At 42.5% G+C, this 18,844-nt stretch overlaps 1 protein-coding gene across 9 annotated transcripts in view; it reads left to right on the forward strand.

Moving 5' to 3' along the window:
• MAPKAP1 (MAPK associated protein 1) overlaps nucleotides 1–18,844 on the forward strand; it is a 229,547-nt gene that overhangs the window by 196,657 nt on the left and 14,046 nt on the right. For all 9 annotated transcript variants that reach the window (XM_082617690.1, XM_082617693.1, XM_082617692.1 and 6 more), the window contains one exon: nucleotides 5,639–5,776. In XM_082617690.1, the coding sequence (XP_082473816.1) occupies nucleotides 5,639–5,776 (138 nt within the window). The remainder of the gene's footprint in view (nucleotides 1–5,638; nucleotides 5,777–18,844) is intronic.

Consider the following 18,844-nt stretch of genomic DNA (forward strand, 5'->3'; position numbering starts at 1 on the left):
AGTCTGTGTTAGCAGAAGATGATATACAGGGCTCATTTCCTCTTATGGAAATCTTTTGGTTAGCTAAAACAGACAGGGGTCTCCTTGTGATAACTCTAAAGCATTGGACAAATAGTCTCCCCAGAGAGTTGTATATACATTATAGTTGCATTTTTGTTTATTTTGAGCTGTCTTGTTAAGGAAGGATTTATATGCTGGCGTTGATGTAGGACAGCAATCAGGCAGTGTTTTCTGCCTTTGACAGTTGGTGTGATAGTTTGCTTCCAGTGAAGTTTGACTCACTGTATCTGGAAGCTGTCAGAAGTGGGAACATGAAAAGGTCATGACGGATGGCTTTGGATAAGTGGGTTGGGGAGGAGAGCTGGTAAAGGAGACAAATGGCCTCCTTGTTTCCGAGGGAAGGGGCTGACTCTGGCCGCTTCAGGCCAGCCCCCATCCTCTCCTCCTCCTCACCAGCTGGGCTGCTGGGGTGGAGCCTCCCTGGGACCATTTGTCAGAGTGGCACCGGGTTGGGCATAATGCAGCTCCTGGGAGCCCTTCCCAGCAGCCCAGCCCCTCAGGGACTGGAGAACTGCTAGGTGGAAGTAGTCTTCAGTTTAGGATCACTTCTCATGATTACCAGTTACAGAATTTAACATACTCACTTCCTCACGTTTTAAAAATCGGGAGGGAACTCCCTGGTGGTCCAGTGGTTAGGACTCCACACTTTCACTGCCAAGGACGTGGGTTCAACCCCTGGTCGGGGAACTAAGATCCCGCAGCTGCATGGCATTGCCAAAAATAAATAAATAAGTAAAATAAAAATTGGGAAAGAGTACTGGATTCTGAAGTAGAAACAAACAAAGTCAACTTTTAAAATGATGTTTGTTTTTATTTTTGGTGAAATTTCTACTTTGGAAAAATATAGAAAAGAAAAGGATGTAATCCCACTGGCCAGAGTTGACTTGATCACTCTTACCAATATGAAGCATAGCCTTTTGATCTCTTTATTTATTTATTTATTTTTGGGGGGCGGTACGTGGGCCTCTCACTGTTGTGGCCTCTCCCACTGCGGAGCACAGGCTCCGGACGCACAGCCCCAGTGGCCATGGCTCACGGGCCCAGCCGCTCCGTGGCATGTGGGATCTTCCTGGACCAGGGCACAAACCCTCGTCCCCTGCATCGGCAGGCGGACTCTCAACCACTGCGCCACCAGGGAAGCCCCTGATCTCTTTTCTATAAATACTTTTCATCTAGAGTCATAAGAATTTTTCCAAGTCAGAGCTTTTCTTATACATAATTTTTCATGGTTGTATTGTATTCTGACATGGTTGTATTAACTCTTGTTGGCCATTTAAGTTGGAGAAATGTAAACTTAACAAAAGCCAGCTTCCCTTGTTTTCTTGGACGTATGTTTATAATTTGAATTACTTTAAAATAGTGCATAAATGGCACTTTACGGAGTGCCTCTGCCTTTCCTTCAGTGACTTTACACAAAAACTTTTCAGAACCATGCTCAGTGGTCAAACAGAAGAATATTGATAGGATTCCATGCTCCAGTTTGCCATGTATGAACAAAAATAGGTGTACATTTATTGGCACATTTGAATATTATTTGTTCCTTGGTGAAAATTGAGAGAGGAAGCTAAAGACTAGGTGGGCAGAATTTCTTATCACATCTTCTTGACTTAGCTGAATGGGGCCATGCAGAGCAATAGAAAGTATCATACTTGGGAACCAGATGGCTCTGGGTATGAACACGGCTTTCCCACTTAAAAGCTCCCCAGCCTTGGGCTTCCCTGGTGGCACAGTGGTTAAGAATCCACCTGCCAGTGCAGGGGACACAGGTTCGAGCCCTGGTCAGGGAAGATCCCACGTGCCACAGAGCATCTAAGCCCGTGCGCCACAACTACTGAGCCTGTGCTCTAGAGCCTGCAAGCCCCAACTGCTGAGCCCGCACGCCTAGAGCCCGAGCTCTACAACAAGAGAAGCCACCGCAGTGAGAAGCCCACGCACTGCAACAAAGAGTAGCCCCTGCTCACTGCAACTAGAGAAAGCCCACAGCCCTTCGCAGCAACGAAGACCCAACGCAGCCAAATCAATCAATCAATCAATCAGTATCCCCAGCCTTAGACAAGTACCATCATCTCTCCTAGCGTATGTTATGTAAAACACCTCACACGGTTCCTGCAGAATAGTGCAGTGGCTGAGGGGACAGATTCTGGAACCAGATTACCTGGCTTTCTGAAAATTCCAGCCTTGCCACCTTGTAGCTGTGTAAACTTGGGCAAGTACTTAACCTCCCTGTGTTTCAGGTTCCTCATCTATAAAATAGGGAAAAACATAGTAACCAACTTCATAAGGTTGTTGTGAGATTTGAATCAATGCACACAAAGGATTTCTAACCTTTCTGGCACATAGTTGGTGCCAGTTAATGCTTCACCACTCTTTGCCCCTGACCTGGCCTGTAGTACCAGCCTCCAAACTGGTTTCCTCTCCACCAGGCTGCCTCCTCCTGTTTGCTTCCCGGCTGGATTCCACAGACTCTGTCTTCAACAGTAGTGGGGTCTGGGTGTGCTCAGGAAAATGGGCTCCAGCAGTGGGCTGCCACTTGTCCAGCAAGAGCAAATAGGGTCCTGTGGGGACGTGTGCCCTGCTTTAAGAAGCCGGACTCACGTATCTCGAGTAGGGTGAGGTTATTTAATGTACAAAAGGATTTTTCCCGTCAGGAAAGATTCCCCTACAGGTTTCTTTAAATAGTGACTCCTCTAGGCAGGCGAGTGTTTTACAGATCATTAACTACTTGACTGAAAGCCTGCAGGGCAGAGAAACTTAAAACTAAAGTGTTGGGAGCTCCTGCCAATTACAGATCAATCCAAAATGAAGATAAAGTATCTCTGAAACTAGAAGTCACTGGGAAAATGTGATTTGATTCAGAAAAAAATCTGATTTACACGCATCTCTCTTTTGGAACACACCACTTTCTTAAACGGTGTTCCGCCTGCCTGCCTGTCTTGAATCGAGTGCGCTCGTCTCCCACATCTTCATCCCCAAACTGCAGGCTTGGGGTTCCCCTCTGTGAACAGTGACTGCACAATAACCCCAGGAAAGGGTGTCTTCGGGAAAGTGTTCTTGTGGCCGAGCAGAGCTTAGGCAATTGATGCAGAGATACAGCCCATAATGGATGAACTATACAGTAACAATTTGCAGATAAAAATAATAGAAGTTAAAGTGTACTTTACATGATAAAAGAAAGATGAAAGAGGACGAGAGTCTGTTATATCTGAGATGGTTACAAGAGTCCTGCTTTGTGAAGTAGGCTCTGTTGAAAAGATTGATGCAATGGGGAGTGACCTTGGCTTGGAGCAGGAGCTGGTGATGTATGTATGCGCATCCCTCTGCTAAATGGACCCAGATTTGTAGCACTAATATACATGGGAGCCCAGAACCAAACTCACTACGGCAATAAATCAGCAGCCACTTTGGGTGTCATTTCTGGTTTATATTCCACTATTGTTCTATCACTTAAATTCATGTCACTATCATCTTTTCATCTGGAACAGTTTTATATAATTTTCCAGTGGAGTTACCTGACAAATCCTATCAAATTAACAAGCTACGTTAACAATATTGACTGACTACGGCTTCAGGAGTTGCAGGGCCGTAGAACAAAATTTTAAAACCGTGTCTCTCTGATGATGATCTTTCCCCCTCCCTTTCTGAGAAAGGAATGTGGGGCAGGGTTTATTCCACATAAGAGATCTGCACATTTATTTTGCTCCGCTCGTTTTAACTTTTATAAATGTCAAAACAAGAAGCAGAAGGGAAAAAAAAACCACTACCAACAACCACGGTGTAAGTACTTTTCTTCTTTCAGGGAACTATAGAAGTGTCCAGATCTTTAACATTTAATGACCAAATTGGAGGGAAGAGTGTAACTGGGTAATCTATTTTAAGTGAAATGTAATAAAATTGGTCTCCTGATACATTCTCGCCCTCCTGAAATCATCTAGACCTGAACGTCCAGAGTCAATTGGGCTTATGACGTTATGCCTAATTGAAATACGGTGTTCCTGAAATATGTCTAATGACAAATTCCAGCGTTCGATTAATAAAAAATACCGATTGTTCGTCTTTTCCAAAGACCACACGGTAATGACCAGGGTTAAGCAACTGAACTGCGGTGTCTCCTTCAGACAGCAGGCGAGACTCTTCCGTAGTCTGTCCAGTCTCCTGCCTTTGTCTGACTGCTATTTGGGATTTCTTTATTCATAAAGTAAAATAGAGATGAATGGAGTGTGTGGCAGAACTAATCACTAGGATTTTGTTTGTTTTCTTTTTTAATTTTAAATTTGGTTTGACTGTGGTCATTGTGTTCTTTTGATTTTTGTTTTTTAATTTAGCTTTTTCTTTTATCTGCCTTATCTTATGGCCTACTAAGTTTTCTCACATTATATTTTAAAATTTCTAAGTGTGATCCGTAGGATGAAATATGTTAATTCTGGTTGTCTTTTCTGTTTCAGTATGAACACTTGATTGTTTTAATTATTTCTTATATTTTTACTTCGTTTTGCTTTTTTTCACTTTGAGCCTGACCTTTAAACTGTGGCCTAAAAATTAATGACTTTTGAGATTCCATCTGGGGTCCACTCCGGAAGGATATTGAAGGGTTTTGTTTCACTTCATGAACAGATTCCTCGATTTTCAGTAAAAAGAAAAAGAGAGCATCTAGCAAAACCTTTGTGTCAGGCTGGGCACCTTCTGCTTGGTGATACCAAGAGAGCAATTGCTGTGCGTTTCTGCAGTTATCCCAGGACACCCTCCATCCCTGGCGTTACCTTGGTTCTCCTAATACCTTTGCTCCCAGTCACTGCACAGTGTGTTATGTCTTTCCAAGCTCTGAAAATGAAACCTGAAGTCCCTGTAGTTAATGTTCTGGATTCCTGTTAGAAAGTCTTTGTTACATAAAGTGCATACCAGTGCTGTCTCTCCATCGGTGGAGAAGCAGTGACCTCCACAGCCTGAAGCCAGGCTCCAAGACTTGAACTTGGAATGTTTAATGTGAAGGATCCTTTGATCTTCCTGTGACTTCCTTTAAATACAGTATGGATAATTATTTAGTGTCAGAGAATTATTTAGTAAGAGAGAGAGATTTTTCCTATTTTTAGTGTGCAAGATTTTTCCAGATCAGAAACTTTTCATTGGTAGCCTAGGTATTTAGGCATAGGTGATGTTACAGCTTTATCTGTCCAACCCAGATCTTCTAAAGCAAAACAAAACGAAACAGAGACCACTGATCAAAATTGTTTAAATGAACCTTATCGTATAGTAACTATATTTCATTAACAATATGTAGATAAACTCTATATTGTATCTGTGTTATATCTAAGGAGGTAAGCTTCTTAATACCTTTTTATATGGTTTTTGATTGTTCCCCCTCCCCCGCTCCAACCCCAGCTCACCCACCCGGGAAACCAGACTGTGCAACTTCTCTGTGCCATTTGGAGTCTCCTTATATCTGTCTTAAGAAGCCTATGGCATTCCCCAAAGCCCTTGAAAGAGCTCATGTTCATGCAGTTTAGGATTTATAAGACAGGTCAAATGATTACACTGAAATCACTTACACCTTGTACTTCTTGTCCTCCCCTTGGCCTTACAGGTATCTCTGGAGACAAAGTAGAGATAGACCCAGTTACGAATCAGAAAGCCAGCACTAAGTTTTGGATTAAGCAGAAACCCATCTCAGTCGATTCTGACCTGCTCTGTGCCTGTGACCTTGCTGAAGAAAAAAGCCCCAGTGAGTAGTCCCTTTTATTTATGTCTCCTTCCGCTCTTCCTCCCTTCCCTTCTGTGTGCTGGGTACCAGGAGAATATATTGCCACTGTGTCCTTTTTTCCTTAGGTCTGTTTAATTCATTACCAGAAATTTCTTTTAATTAAATGAGGTTGTATTACGGTGCCCAGAGCCTGACATGGGCCCCTGTTCTGTTCAGTCTTGATGGCAGTAGAGAACCTCACAGTGGTTCCTGACCTCAGTAGCCCCCCGCTGAGGGCTGGGGGCACAGGGGCAGATTCCTGACGGGAATCTGCACTCACCAGAGCCCTCACTTTGTGCTCCTTTCCCCTTCCCATTTGGGGCACTGGACCTGTCAGACCCGGACCTGCCTTCTTTCCTTGCCAGATCGAGGGAAGTTGGAGGATTTCCTGTGGTGGCTGAAGACTAGATTTAGATATCCATCATGCCAGAGGTGTCATCACCCTCCAGATTATTGGCAGCTGCATGACCTACCAGCTCGTAATTAAACTCCTGCCTGGTCCTGCAGAAGAGATCACTGCTGGGTTGGCACTCCTCTGTTTAAATTATCAAAGTAGATATAGTCTGGGTGTATATTTTAGCATATTATATTTTTGCAGTTAAGTAATTGAGTGTAGCCTTTAGATTAATCATTTTTAGGGCTTCAGTCCCATCAAGAGGCAGAAAGGACACGGATCCCAGTGATATTCCCCCATGGAAGAAACGATTTGTTAGTTGCCTGGAGAAGGCTAGAAGACAGTGGTTCTCAAATCCAGTGCGTTACCAGCACTGCCTGCGGAGCCTATTTAGAATGCAGCCACCCAGGACCCACGCCAGTAGGTTCTGATTTAGTAACTTGGAGTGTGACCTCAGCACCCAATTTGTGTTAATCCCCTTTATTCCAGTGTCTGCTAAATTGGGGAACAAATATAAGGAATGACATACTTAAAAGGAACAGTAAGAAATCTAAAGGCCAGCAAGAGTCTATAATATGGCTCAAGTTTTTGAGATGAAACTGATTAAACAGGGGCTTAAAGAACAAAAACTCGGCCTGCGGACTGGGCACATATGCCACTTGGCCTCATTTATGGTTGGGTATTTAATTGTTTTGTCAAATCCAGCAGTGCTGGGCTCTACATGGTCTCCTCTTTTCAACTCATTAGCCAACAGCTTAGCAAGAAGGGAGAACATAGTGGTGCAGGGGAAAGGAGTAAAGCCATGCCCGCCCCACTTCCCACCATTCCTGTCATCCCAGTGAGGCCTCGATGGCTTGCAGAGGCAGGATGGCTGCCAGAAGGAGTGGTGAGAAAACCGCCTGCTACTCTTGGGCCCTTGCCCCAAGGCGGCCAGATTCCGTCTGCCTTTAGATAAACATCTTCTTCCTAATCCCTCTCACTCCAGCCAGTCAACCAGTAAAAATTTCATTGTTCTAGCATCTTTCTTCCCAAGAACTCAGAATGCTTTGAAAAGTAACATTTTATAAATTCTCCATGTCTCTGAGAAATGAAAGGCAATCACTTACACGTTGCATAGGGGGATAAACTGGAGTGGAGAGGTTAGAGAAAGAGCTAGAAATAGGATTCAGATTTCCCTTACATTCACACCAAGACACTCACTGTGTCCAGGAGGGCTGTGATTCAGGAACCAAACAGTAAAGGATGTAACACACCCAACCTAGGAGGGAATGAAACAGATGCACAGCTACCACCTTTCTGTTGCCTCTTAAGGTCATTCAGTCAAAAAGTAATGTAATTATCACACATCTGTGAGAGCGAGGCCAAGTTCCAAGCATTAGGGATCCAGAGCAGATACGGGCCCCACCATTTCAATACGACTGTATTGACAGTCAAGCAGGAGAGTCTTTTGTCGTATTCTTAGACCCACTGAACGGTTCTGTGTAAAAACTGCACATGTAGGTTTTATAGAGGTTTCCCCTTCTTTCACTCTGGCCCCAGAGATCTAGAACTATGACACTTTCCTGAACAGAGAGGCACACTGCCTGCCCCAGTAAGATACTTCCTGAGTCCCCGTCCCCACCACAGCACTTTCAGACCTTGTCCCTCAAAGCTCTGGGTTCTCAGGGGCCGTGTGTGTGTGTGTGGGGGGGGTGCAGAGTTGGGCATGAGGCCTCCCCTTCAAACAAAGGATTCTGCATTTAATCCCTACCAACTTGGGGATTCTGCACTTAAAAAGTCAATTGATAAAAAGGATTTTGCTGTTTTCAAAAAATGTTTGAAAGTTGCAGGCTCACAGAATAAAATTCAGACTCCTCAGCATAGCCTTTACAGACCTTGGCTCCTCCAAGCTCATAGCCCATAATTTCTCATCCTGAACTTGAGCTGTGGTCACTGTGACCACAGTGGTCACTGTGAACTACTGGCACACGAACACACCTTGAACTTTGTGCTTCGCTTTTCCCATTGCCAGGAATACACCTCCACCCTGACGCTCTCTTTAATTCATGGATACCTCAGTTTCCTCACACCCGGCCCACTCGTTTTTCAAGATCCAGCTCCAGTATCAGACTCTCTCTGTAATTTTGCCCCCAGGCGTTTGCACACACCTCTGGTAAAGCAGCTCACACACTGTGCTGTGTTTACTTGACGTCTGACCCTGTCTCCCACCCCCATCTCCATGCTGAACTCATTGACCAGAGACCGGTTTCTGTATTTTCGTTCCCTAGCACAGTGCCTGCAGGGTTGTCCTCAGTGAAGGTCTTGAAATGGAACTTAATGAGGCCAGAATTGAGAAACTGAAAGTTATTCAACATAATTTATGTTGTAAAGTGGCCAAAACAAAGATGTATTAAATGAATCAGCTTGATGCTATTATTTTTTTTTATGATTTCCAGTATCTTCATCAAATTAATTCATTGACTTAATCTAAAAAGTTCTTCTTCAAGAACATCATCAGACCACAGAATTAATCTGTGCGGCTTCTTCTTCTTCTTTTTTTAAAGGATTAATGGTAACCCTTTTTATCTTTTGTGTCTGTTGAACCTTAGAAAAAAATTATTTTAACAGCACTAAAAAAATGAAAGTCACTATATTTCATAAGTTTAGCCTGTGATTTTTATCAGCATAGTGATGTATGTTTGCAGCTGAGTTTACATCAGAAATTCTTGGGGCCTTCTTAAACGAATTATGGCAAAGAGAGAGAGTCTAGAAGTAGATAAGGTTTTTGATTTCTGCAGTATATTTCCTTTTTCATGTTTTTATCTCTCATAACACAAGTGTCTTGCCGAAGACTGGAACGTGTGACCAACTGGAATAATTTAGTTGTGAAAACAGAGCAGACATGTTATTAAACAGCCTTCTTTACAAAAAGGCATTAAGTGTTGGGACGATAATGAAGTTGTCCCCAGTCTTACTTGAGACATGTTTGTCAGAATTTTGAACAGAAAAGAAACGGTTTTTAAAACCCCAAATATGGCCAGTTTGCAGTGTTTAATTGAAAAAGCCGCTGTCAAACCATTAATTTGGTCGTCATAAAGAACACAACTCAAGTTTAATTGATGCTGTATCCAAAAAGTATGTGAATAGCTGACTTGGCAAAGGGACTGAGCATTAGAGCGCCTGCAGTGAAACACATAATTACATATATTGTGGAATCAGAAAGACCCAGACTCTGAAGCCATGCTCCATAAATAGAAATTCTATGGCTCTCTTTCCTTCCCCTAACTTCTACCTCACAGGCCATGTTCTCATAGGGAAGATTTATTGCTCTGTCCCTGTGAGTGTTTAAGACCTGGAACTTAATGACTAAATAGATACACGCCTTTAAAAAAATTGTACATATAAATATGGACTCTTACAAAAGTTAGTTGAGAAAATCAGTGTGTCAACAGCCCTGAGAAATTAAGAACACATTCTGCCTTTCTAGATGGAAAAAAAAAAAAAAAAAAAAAGCTGTACGCTGCCATTATTATTCAAATCAGTGATTTCTAAGTCTGATTTTGCCACTCCTTAGGATATCTTTTGCTGTTTGAAGGATGTCACAAACCTCTAAAAGATGAATTAATTCTAATTTCATTTTAACTGAACAAAGACATACATCATATAGGAGAATGTTTCCATCAGAAACGACCATGGTTAAATTGTCTCAGAAATAATTCTCCATCCTTATACAGGTCTAGATGTAGGCTTTAAATGCAGTGGACACTCTTTTTAAGTACCAGCCTCAAATTCCAACACTGAAACAAAAGAAAGGGACCTTTCTGTGAAATTAGCACCCGTCGGGGACTTTTGGGCTGTATTTAAACAAAGTACCAGACTTAAGTGTGCCAGGTCTGGTTTTATCATAAGAAGGTCGTGCAGGTTTAGAATCTTTAAAGGAAGCAGCCTATCATTAAGAAATCATATTTAAACTTTAATAAAGTAGCTGTCGTCTTTATAGCTGAAAAGAGCTCTGTATCTCAATTAAGTATAGATGATCTAAAATCTTAAGGAAGTAACATAATAGAGGTAACCTGATTACATCCTCGTGGAATAGTATAACTTAAAGGAAATCGGATTCTCTTGATGCTGGTTCTGTTGGTGGGGGATTGTTTGCTTGTTTGTTTTTGTCCAAAACACTGTTTGGATTCAGGGCAGGAACTCGTTGAGATTGTGAGTTAACCACAACTGCAGGAGACTGTTAAGCCCTCGTGAATAGAACCTGCTGGCTATTTGAGATGAGATTCAGTTAAGGTTATGAGTTAAATTAGCTGGGTTTATTGGTGACCTCCCACTTAAATGAATCTTTCTTTTCATAAGTACTTGACAAGATCTGTAAAGTAGTGTATTTAATTTACTAATTAAATTAAAGCTACTGAATAATGATTTGTCCACATTGATTTAGCTTAAATAGAAAAGATCAGCATTGTTGTGATCTTCAGCAACCTTAATGGCCGAGCCAGTTAGACACAAAGGCCTCTTGTGTTTTATAGGTCAGAAGGACATAGGTAAGCCCAGGCTGTAATTGAATTGCCTGCACTGCACCCTGCAGTTGCAGATTTCCTTTGCCTTCCCGTTCCATTGTTGCACTGGGGCTTAAGAGAATGTTAACGTGGTAATAGGCACAGGGCCTTCCCCATTATACGTCTTGCTATCGAGCGGTTCTGCATGACTAGTTAAAGAAGATGGCAAGAAGATTAATGAAAGCAGGGCTAATGCAGAAGGGGGTACTTTTGCAAGACTTCTACTGAGGAGATATTAGAGCTGAACCAGAGCTTGGCTTTTTCTTTATCCTGTGACCTTTGAACCTGCCTTACTGTTGAGAGCTGCCAGGGAAGTCGACATTTTGATTGATGTTGGTACACGAGTCAGTCTTTCCCATTGAATTCCACATCTGCACGAAAATAGCTTTTCCTGCAGAATTCATACTGGCTAGAAGTGATAGCCAAATTGATGGCCGAAATGCTTTTATGTCGTTTGCATTTAAACCTAAAGGTATTTGATGGTTTAATTCAGTATCCAGTTTTCATAGATTATAAGCATTCACTTATATGTTTTTTTTTTTTTTTGCGGTACGCGGGCCTGTCACTGCTGTGGCCTCTCCCGTTGCGGAGCACAGGCTCCGGACGAGCGGCCATGGCTCACGGGCGCAGCCGCTCCGCGGCATGTGGGATCTTCCTGGACCGGGGCATGAACCCGTGTCCCCTGCATCGGCAGGCGGACTCTCAACCACTGCGCCACCAGGGAAGCCCTACTTATATGTTCTTAATGGGTTTATCAACTCATGGTGAAAGACCAGTATTAAAGAGTGTTCAAAGATTTGCAAACAGAGCTCCAAGGAGGTTTTATGGAGGAGTAAAAGCAGTCATCAAACAAACCCTTCACCATTCTTAGAAAAGAAAGATCAGTCTGAGGGCCCAGGCAAACTGACTTGGAGTTTTTTGTAAATAAAGCAAAGTGTGTGTTTTTGGAAAGCTTTCCATGGGGGAGTCTGAAACCTTGCCTCCGCACCCCACCTGAGCCCCAGCTTAGAGGCTGTCTTGATCCCTCCAGAAGCTGGGTTCCCTGACCTTGACCTTGGGACACTAGCATTCCATCTGAAAGGGATTGTTATGGTCTCCTTATAAGACAGTCCAGAGCAGGCACGAACCTCTTCATTTGTTCTCACTAATTTTGTTACCTTGTTTGTGGAGCTGCAGGCCTCTAGCGTGTGAGCGTGTGTCTGTGTGTGCGTCCCCCACCCCTTCTCCCAACAAAGGAGAGCAGGGAGACGGAAAAGGACTCAGGTTTTGTACTAAAATCAACTTGGGCACATCACAGCCTGTACACTGAATCCTCTGACCACCTGATTTCTTTTCTGCGTACTTGACAGGGGTAATACTAGCAGAGAAAACACACACACACACACACACACACACACAAACACGTTGACGTGACAGGTATTCCAGTTCCTAGAGGAGAGGTACCCAGGAATTTTGTCATATTCTCTAGGTGCTCGTGAGACTGTGTGAGAGGGAAATGAGGGTGAGCATTCAGCTACCGCTGGGTGAAAGAGCTGCACCCCAAGGTGGGTGGGTGGGTGAGTGTCCATGGCCGTACTGGCATACTCTATGCCTCATAAGGCGCTTGCATTTATACTCACATCCTCAGGTTCCGTCGATTCCCAGGGGGTCCAGGCACTTCAGACATCAGGTGGGCAAGCTATGCTGTGTTTTTATTCTCTGACAAGGACTTATTTCATAAGTTCCAGATCAAATACGGTAAGTACTGCTCGATTACAGAGCACAGCAGACTCTAACATGTTAAATGCCCCAGTTATTGAATTGCCTTTTCACAAGAGTACTCTGGAGCACGATCAGGAGCAGGCAGCGCCTCGTCCTTTTAACAGATATGTTTCCCAGCCCTATTAAAAGGGGTCTTCATCTGTCCTGTCAAAGGGAGTCTGCTGGGGTTTTTTAGTTTAATTACACTATCCAATTAAAACTCCTTGCTGCATTTGGATGCGCCTCTCCTTGGGCCTGAGTGGATATGACATTTACAAGGCTCGCCTTTCAAGCAGACAATAGTGTGATTGATGAGGTGCACGTTCAGTAAAGGAGGCGAGTGCCTGTGGAAGTGCCGCTTAGTGCATTTTGATTTATTTATCATCTTCTTCCAAAACAAGGGAGCTGCTGGGAGATGGGTTCTAGGCAACAGGGGGACCACCTCAGTTTTTCCAAGTGTGTGGGAGGGAAAGAAAGACCTGGTGCATGCCACAGGATAAAGGTGGAGAAACACTGTAAGCGTGCGGCCAGCTTGCATCGTCGAATGCCAGACTGCATTCTCAGGTTCTCTGACCCAGTTTGGTTTACAGTAACCTCAAGCTGTGATCTGCTGTTAAATAGGCCATCACTGTGTTTCAGGGAACAGTTGCTGCGGCTGGATAACATTGGCCAGACCCCTGAGAACTTTTAGCCTGTGGGAGCCAGCTCAGCATGTGTCCCGTTGACTGACCTGGTACCTGGTCATAATTAACTGACACCTGACGTTTGCACTGGACATGCCTGGCTATGCTCCCAGCTGCATCCTCCAGCAGTCCGGCAGCTTCTGCCCAGGGGCTACAGTCAGTGCTCAGTGGCTCTTTCTCTCACTCTGCCTGAACTACACTGAACATTTAAAAGTTGCTTCTAGGGACTTCCCTGGTGGTCCAGTGGTTAAGACTTCGCCCTTCAATGCAGGGGGTGCAAGTTCGATCCCTGGTTGGGGAGCTAAGATCCCACATGGCTTGCGGCCCAAAAAACATAAAACAGAAGCAATATTGTAACAAATTCAATAAAGACTTTAAAAATGGTCCACATCATGGGACCTCCCTGGTGGCGCAGTGGTTAAGAATCCGCCTGCCATTGCAGGGGACATGGGTTTGAGCCCTGGTCCGGGAAGATCCCACATGCTGCAGAGCAACTAAGCCCATGCACCACAATTACTGAGCCTGCGCTCTAGAGCTTGCGAGCTGCAACTACTGGGCCCACATGCCACAACTACTGAAGCCCGCTCACCTAGAGCCTGTGCTCCGCAACAAAGTGAAGCCACCACAATGAGAAGCCCATGCACCACAACAAAGAGTAGCCCCCACTCGCCACAACTAGAGAAGGCCTGCATGTGGCAACGGAGACCCAACACAGCAAAAAAATAATACATTAAATAAAATTTTTTTAAAGAGGATAAAATAAAAAAGTTTCCTTCAATTAAAAAAAAATGGTCCACATCAACAAAATTAAAAATATAAAATAAAAGTTGCTTTTAGAATTTGGAATCAGCCAAGAGCAAGTGAGACTCTAACAAAGAGATATGGAGGCACATTGGAGAACTTCTCAAAGTTGTAGTGAAAAGGCAAACCCAGCATCTTGTTCTTAACCTACTATTCTGTGTACCCTCAGCATATGATAGATGGGACCAGTGTGCTTGTCTCTGTAGTTCCTGGAAAAGAGGTGTTTAGTACAGTGTGTGGTCTCTGGAAGGGTCAACATTCTGAATTTAGGAGGCAGGCAGTTCTACCCTGAGCCCTAGACGGATGATAAAAACCTTCCCATATTCATTATCAGGTATACAGTTGCTCATGGGAGCTGTTGGGGGCATGTTTGCTCACTGCATGACATATAAGAATGTCTATGTTTATGAAGAAAATTGGCTGGTACTGAGACACTCAGTGGGTTTTCTTACATTCTGTGTAAACTTTCTTCATTTTCCCCTAGGACTTAACGAATAAACGAGAAAGAATTTCCTTGTGTTGATTGGAATATTGATATCTGTTAGAGTAGAAAACATTTCGGGGGTATCATCTTTTTTTCCTCCTGGGAGAAGCCTTCTTTTTGCTGTTAAATTTTCACTTAATTGTTGACTTGGGCATTATAGACCCATAATAACAAAACAGTTATATAGGTATAATGGAAAGTTTGCAGACATTTACATTTTCCTAGATTTTGATTACCATTTCCTCAAATTCTTTTTTTTTTTTTTCTTGGTTGTAACATCAGAAGAGATCCGAATTGAGAAGAGGGTAAGGGCAGAGATTCTTTCCTACTGAAGAAATCTGTGTGAAGATTTCTCAGCCGGATAAATGATTGGAAAAATCTGTTTCCCTTGCCTCCTGCCAAGCTCCAAACTGTGTTTTCATAATAAATAAATGGAGTGCTTAGATTTTAAGTTATTCTTATAGACATGGAAAAAGTAAGCCATTCTTTCATTAAAATCAAAATACGTATTGCTTACAAGATTCCCATAGGCAACTTCCAGGACAGGGTAGCTGTACCCAGATTAGCCCTTCTATCATAAATGACTGGAAAACTGCACAAAATATAAGAAACTGTTTGCAGACATTGAAAAACAGGCAGTACGGGACAATGAGCCCTGAGAGAAGGGCAACAAATGAGCTGAGACCTACTATCACTTCAGCTTTCTTCCAGGGTTTCCCAAGGAGAGCATAGCAGTCTCATTGACCTGGGAGACACAGATCAGAGTTGGGGGAACTGAAATTCAGCAACTGAAATTAGCAAAATTAAATATGGAGAGGAGGGAGCCCTACTGAGAATGAGCTCTAGAAAGATGCCTTTTAATCTTCTGTTGTATACTAAGCTGTGTGTGCCTCCTGTGGGATCTCACAAGTCTGGTCAAAGAACAACTACTGGGGAGCTATAAACTAAAGTTCTGGCCAAAACTCTAGTTCATAGCTCCCCAGTAGTTGAAGCATCCAGGACATTTACTAGTAACTCTGGAAAGGCCGTATCTTGGGAGCAAGGCTACACTAGCCCTAGATTAAAGACTGCCTTAATTCTTAATAAAGTTTTAAACGGATTCTTGAAAGGATCAAACTGATCCACATGTAAATTAACTGACTGCCAGAACAAAGCCCAATATTATCTAAAAGATGATGACAAAATGCAAACATCCCACACTCGAACATTCATAGTGTCCAACTTTCAATAAAAAATTATGAGACATGGAAAGAAGCAGGAAAAAATGTGTCCTGTAACCAGGAGAAAAATCAGTCAATAGAAGCAGAGTCAGAAATGGCAGGGATGATAGAACTGGCAGATAAGTACTTAAAAATTCATGTTATAAATATGTTCAAAGACTTAATAACTCAAAAAGAAGAGAAATGGAGACTTTAAAAAGAACCAAATGAAAATTCTAGAGCTAAGAAATACAGTACCTGAAAGAAAAAATTCACTGATGGGAGCAAATCAGGAAGATTAGGAAAAAAGGTCAGAGTGTTAGTTATCTATTACCACATGACAAATTGTCCCAAAACTCAATGTCTTAAAACAACAATAACATTTATTTTCTTACAGTTTTGTGGGTCAGGAATCCAGCACAGCTTAGCTGGGTCCTCTAGCACAGGGTCTGTCACCAGGCTGCAGTCAAACTGTCAGCCAGAGCCACAATCATCTCAAGGTTCAATAGGGGCAGGATCTGCTTCCAAGCTCACTGAGTAGTTACTAGCAGAGTTCATTTCTTTGTGAACACCATCCATTCCTTGCCACATGGGCCTCTCCATAGGAAAGCTCACAAAATGGCAGCTGGCTTCATCAAAATAACCAGGAGCAGGAAAGTACTAGGAAGGAAGAAGTCACAGTCTTTTATAACCTAATCTCAGAAATACATCCCAACACTTTCACTGTACTTTACTCATCAGAAGTAAGTCACTAGGTCTAGCCCACAAACAAGACAAGGAGATTACACAAGGCTGTGAAAAGCAGGAGGTGGGATCATTGAAAGCCATTTCAGAATCTGCCTATTGCAATCAATGAACTTTAAGACAGGACAATAGAAAATATTCAAAGTGAAGCACAGAGAGAGAGGAAAAAAATGGATGAAAAGAACAAAGCCTGTGGGATAATAGCAAGTGTTCTGACATATATGTAGTTGGAGTCTCAGGGATGGTAGAGAAAACTGTTCCAGATTTGATTAAAAATATCAACCCACCAATCTTGGAAGTCCAAAGAAGGCCAAACAGGATAAATACAGAGAAAACCACATCAAGGCACATCATAATCAAATTGCAGAAAACCAATGATAAAGAAAAAAATCTTATAAGCACCCAGAGAAACCAAGATAAGAATTATTGCTGACTTCTCACCAGAAATAATGCAATCCAGAAGACAACGGAGTGACATCTCTTGCTAAAGAAAAATCTTGTCAACCTAGAATTCTATATTTAGTGAAAATATCCTTCAGAAATGAAGGTGAAATGAAGACATTTCCAGACATTCGAAAAATAAAAGAACTTGTTGCCATTAAACCTTTACTATAAGAAATATTGAAGGCTGGAGGGGAAAAAAAATACCAGATAGAAACCCAGATCTACACAAAGAAATCAAGCATACTCAAAATGTCACCATTAGCAACTATACAGAATGAACAAAGGAAAAGGAAATAAGTGAGACCTCTTTGAGTGGGGATAGACAAACTCTGGCCCATAGGCTAAATCCAGCCCACCACCTATTTTTATATGGCCTATGCACTAAGAATAGGTTTTAACATGTGAATATTTGCAATTGATTTGATGATATGGAACATTAACTTTGAACTCCATTTAAGTGAAATGTTATCTACCCCCCCCAAAAAAAAATATGTCCTTCTCAGAAGTAACCTGTAGTAACCCCAGAAAATATATTTGATTATTATATTTTGAATTTTGTCAATTAAAAAACGTGGAAATTCTTTTTCTCTTGTTATATAAGTATCTATAAAATATCCTTAATATTGCCTCTTGACTCTCTTAGCCTGTCTGGAAAAGTTTGTTTATCTTGGAGAGTGGGAGCAAAAAGACAAGGGAATCTACCATGTTCCAGGCACTGTCCCAAGTGCTTTATATGCACTACTTAATTCTTGAAACAACCCTCTGAGGTTTATATACATTTATTGTAGAAGTCTCAGATTGTTGATTTTTTTTTTTTTTTTTTTTTTTGTGGTACGTGGGCCTCTCACTGTTGTGGCCTCTCCCATTGCGGAGCACAGGCTCCAGACGTGCAGGCTCAGCGGCCATGGCTCACGGGCCTAGCCGCTCCGCGGCATGTGGGATCTTCCCGGACCAGGGCACGAACCCATGTTCCCTGCGTCGGCAGGCGGACTCTCAACCACTGCTCCATCAAGGAAGCCCTCAGATTGTTGATTTTTATCCTAGTAATCATGACTTAATCTTAGCAACAACTCTGTGAGACAGATATTATTCCCATTTTATAAATGAGGAAACTGGGGCTCAGAGAAGTTATGTAACTTGCCTAAAGTTATATATAAATGGTAACAGGTTTATATTCTTCCCTCTGCCACTGACACAAAGCCAAGTCACTTACACTTCTGTGCTTTTTGGATGGAAGAGTATCCCTAGCCCCAACTCAGTCTATGAAGTCTTATTTCTCAACAAATTTTAACCATGCTTCGTTATCTGGTTTCTCTTCCTAAAGGATATTAAATGCAGAAAAATAGAAGGTGGAAAAAGAATTACAGAACTTAATAATAAAGCCAGTAGGAAGTTAAAACTGACAAGAGTTGACCAAAAATGAAACAAAACAAAAACTGTTAAAAATCAGTCCAAGAACTCAAAAAGCACAGTAGTATGGTAATATGGAACTTATTATAATATGGAACTTAATATTTAGTGGTGATATGTAGAGCCTTTTGCAAGTCTGAAGAAATCATGATATTCAGTACTTGTAAAGATGGACATGATAACACGGTATTTATTTTCCTTATACTCTAATACAGGAGGAAAATTTATCATATGGATTTTTTTTTAATTTATTTTATTTATTTTCGGCTGCGTTGGGTCTTCATTGCTGTGCACGGGCTCTCTCCAGCTGCAGCAAGCGGGGGCTACTCTTCGTTGCGGCGCGCGGGCTTCTCATTGCTGTGGCTTCTCTCGTTGTGGAGCACGGGCTCTAGGCGTGTGGGCTTCAGTAGTTGTGGCACACGGGCTCAGTAGTTGTGGCTTGCGGGATCTAGAGCACAGGCTCAGTAGCTGTGGTGCACGGGCTTAGTTGCTCCGTGACGTGGGATCTTCCTGGACCAGGGATCCAACCCATGTCCCCTGAATTGGCAGGCGGATTCTTAACCACTGTGCTACCAGGGAAGTCCGATTTAATAGTTTTTACACTTCTCAG

The sequence above is a fragment of the Mesoplodon mirus genome, assembly GCF_964341445.2.
Source record: "Mesoplodon mirus genome assembly, chromosome: 1".
NCBI lineage: Eukaryota > Metazoa > Chordata > Mammalia > Artiodactyla > Ziphiidae > Mesoplodon > Mesoplodon mirus.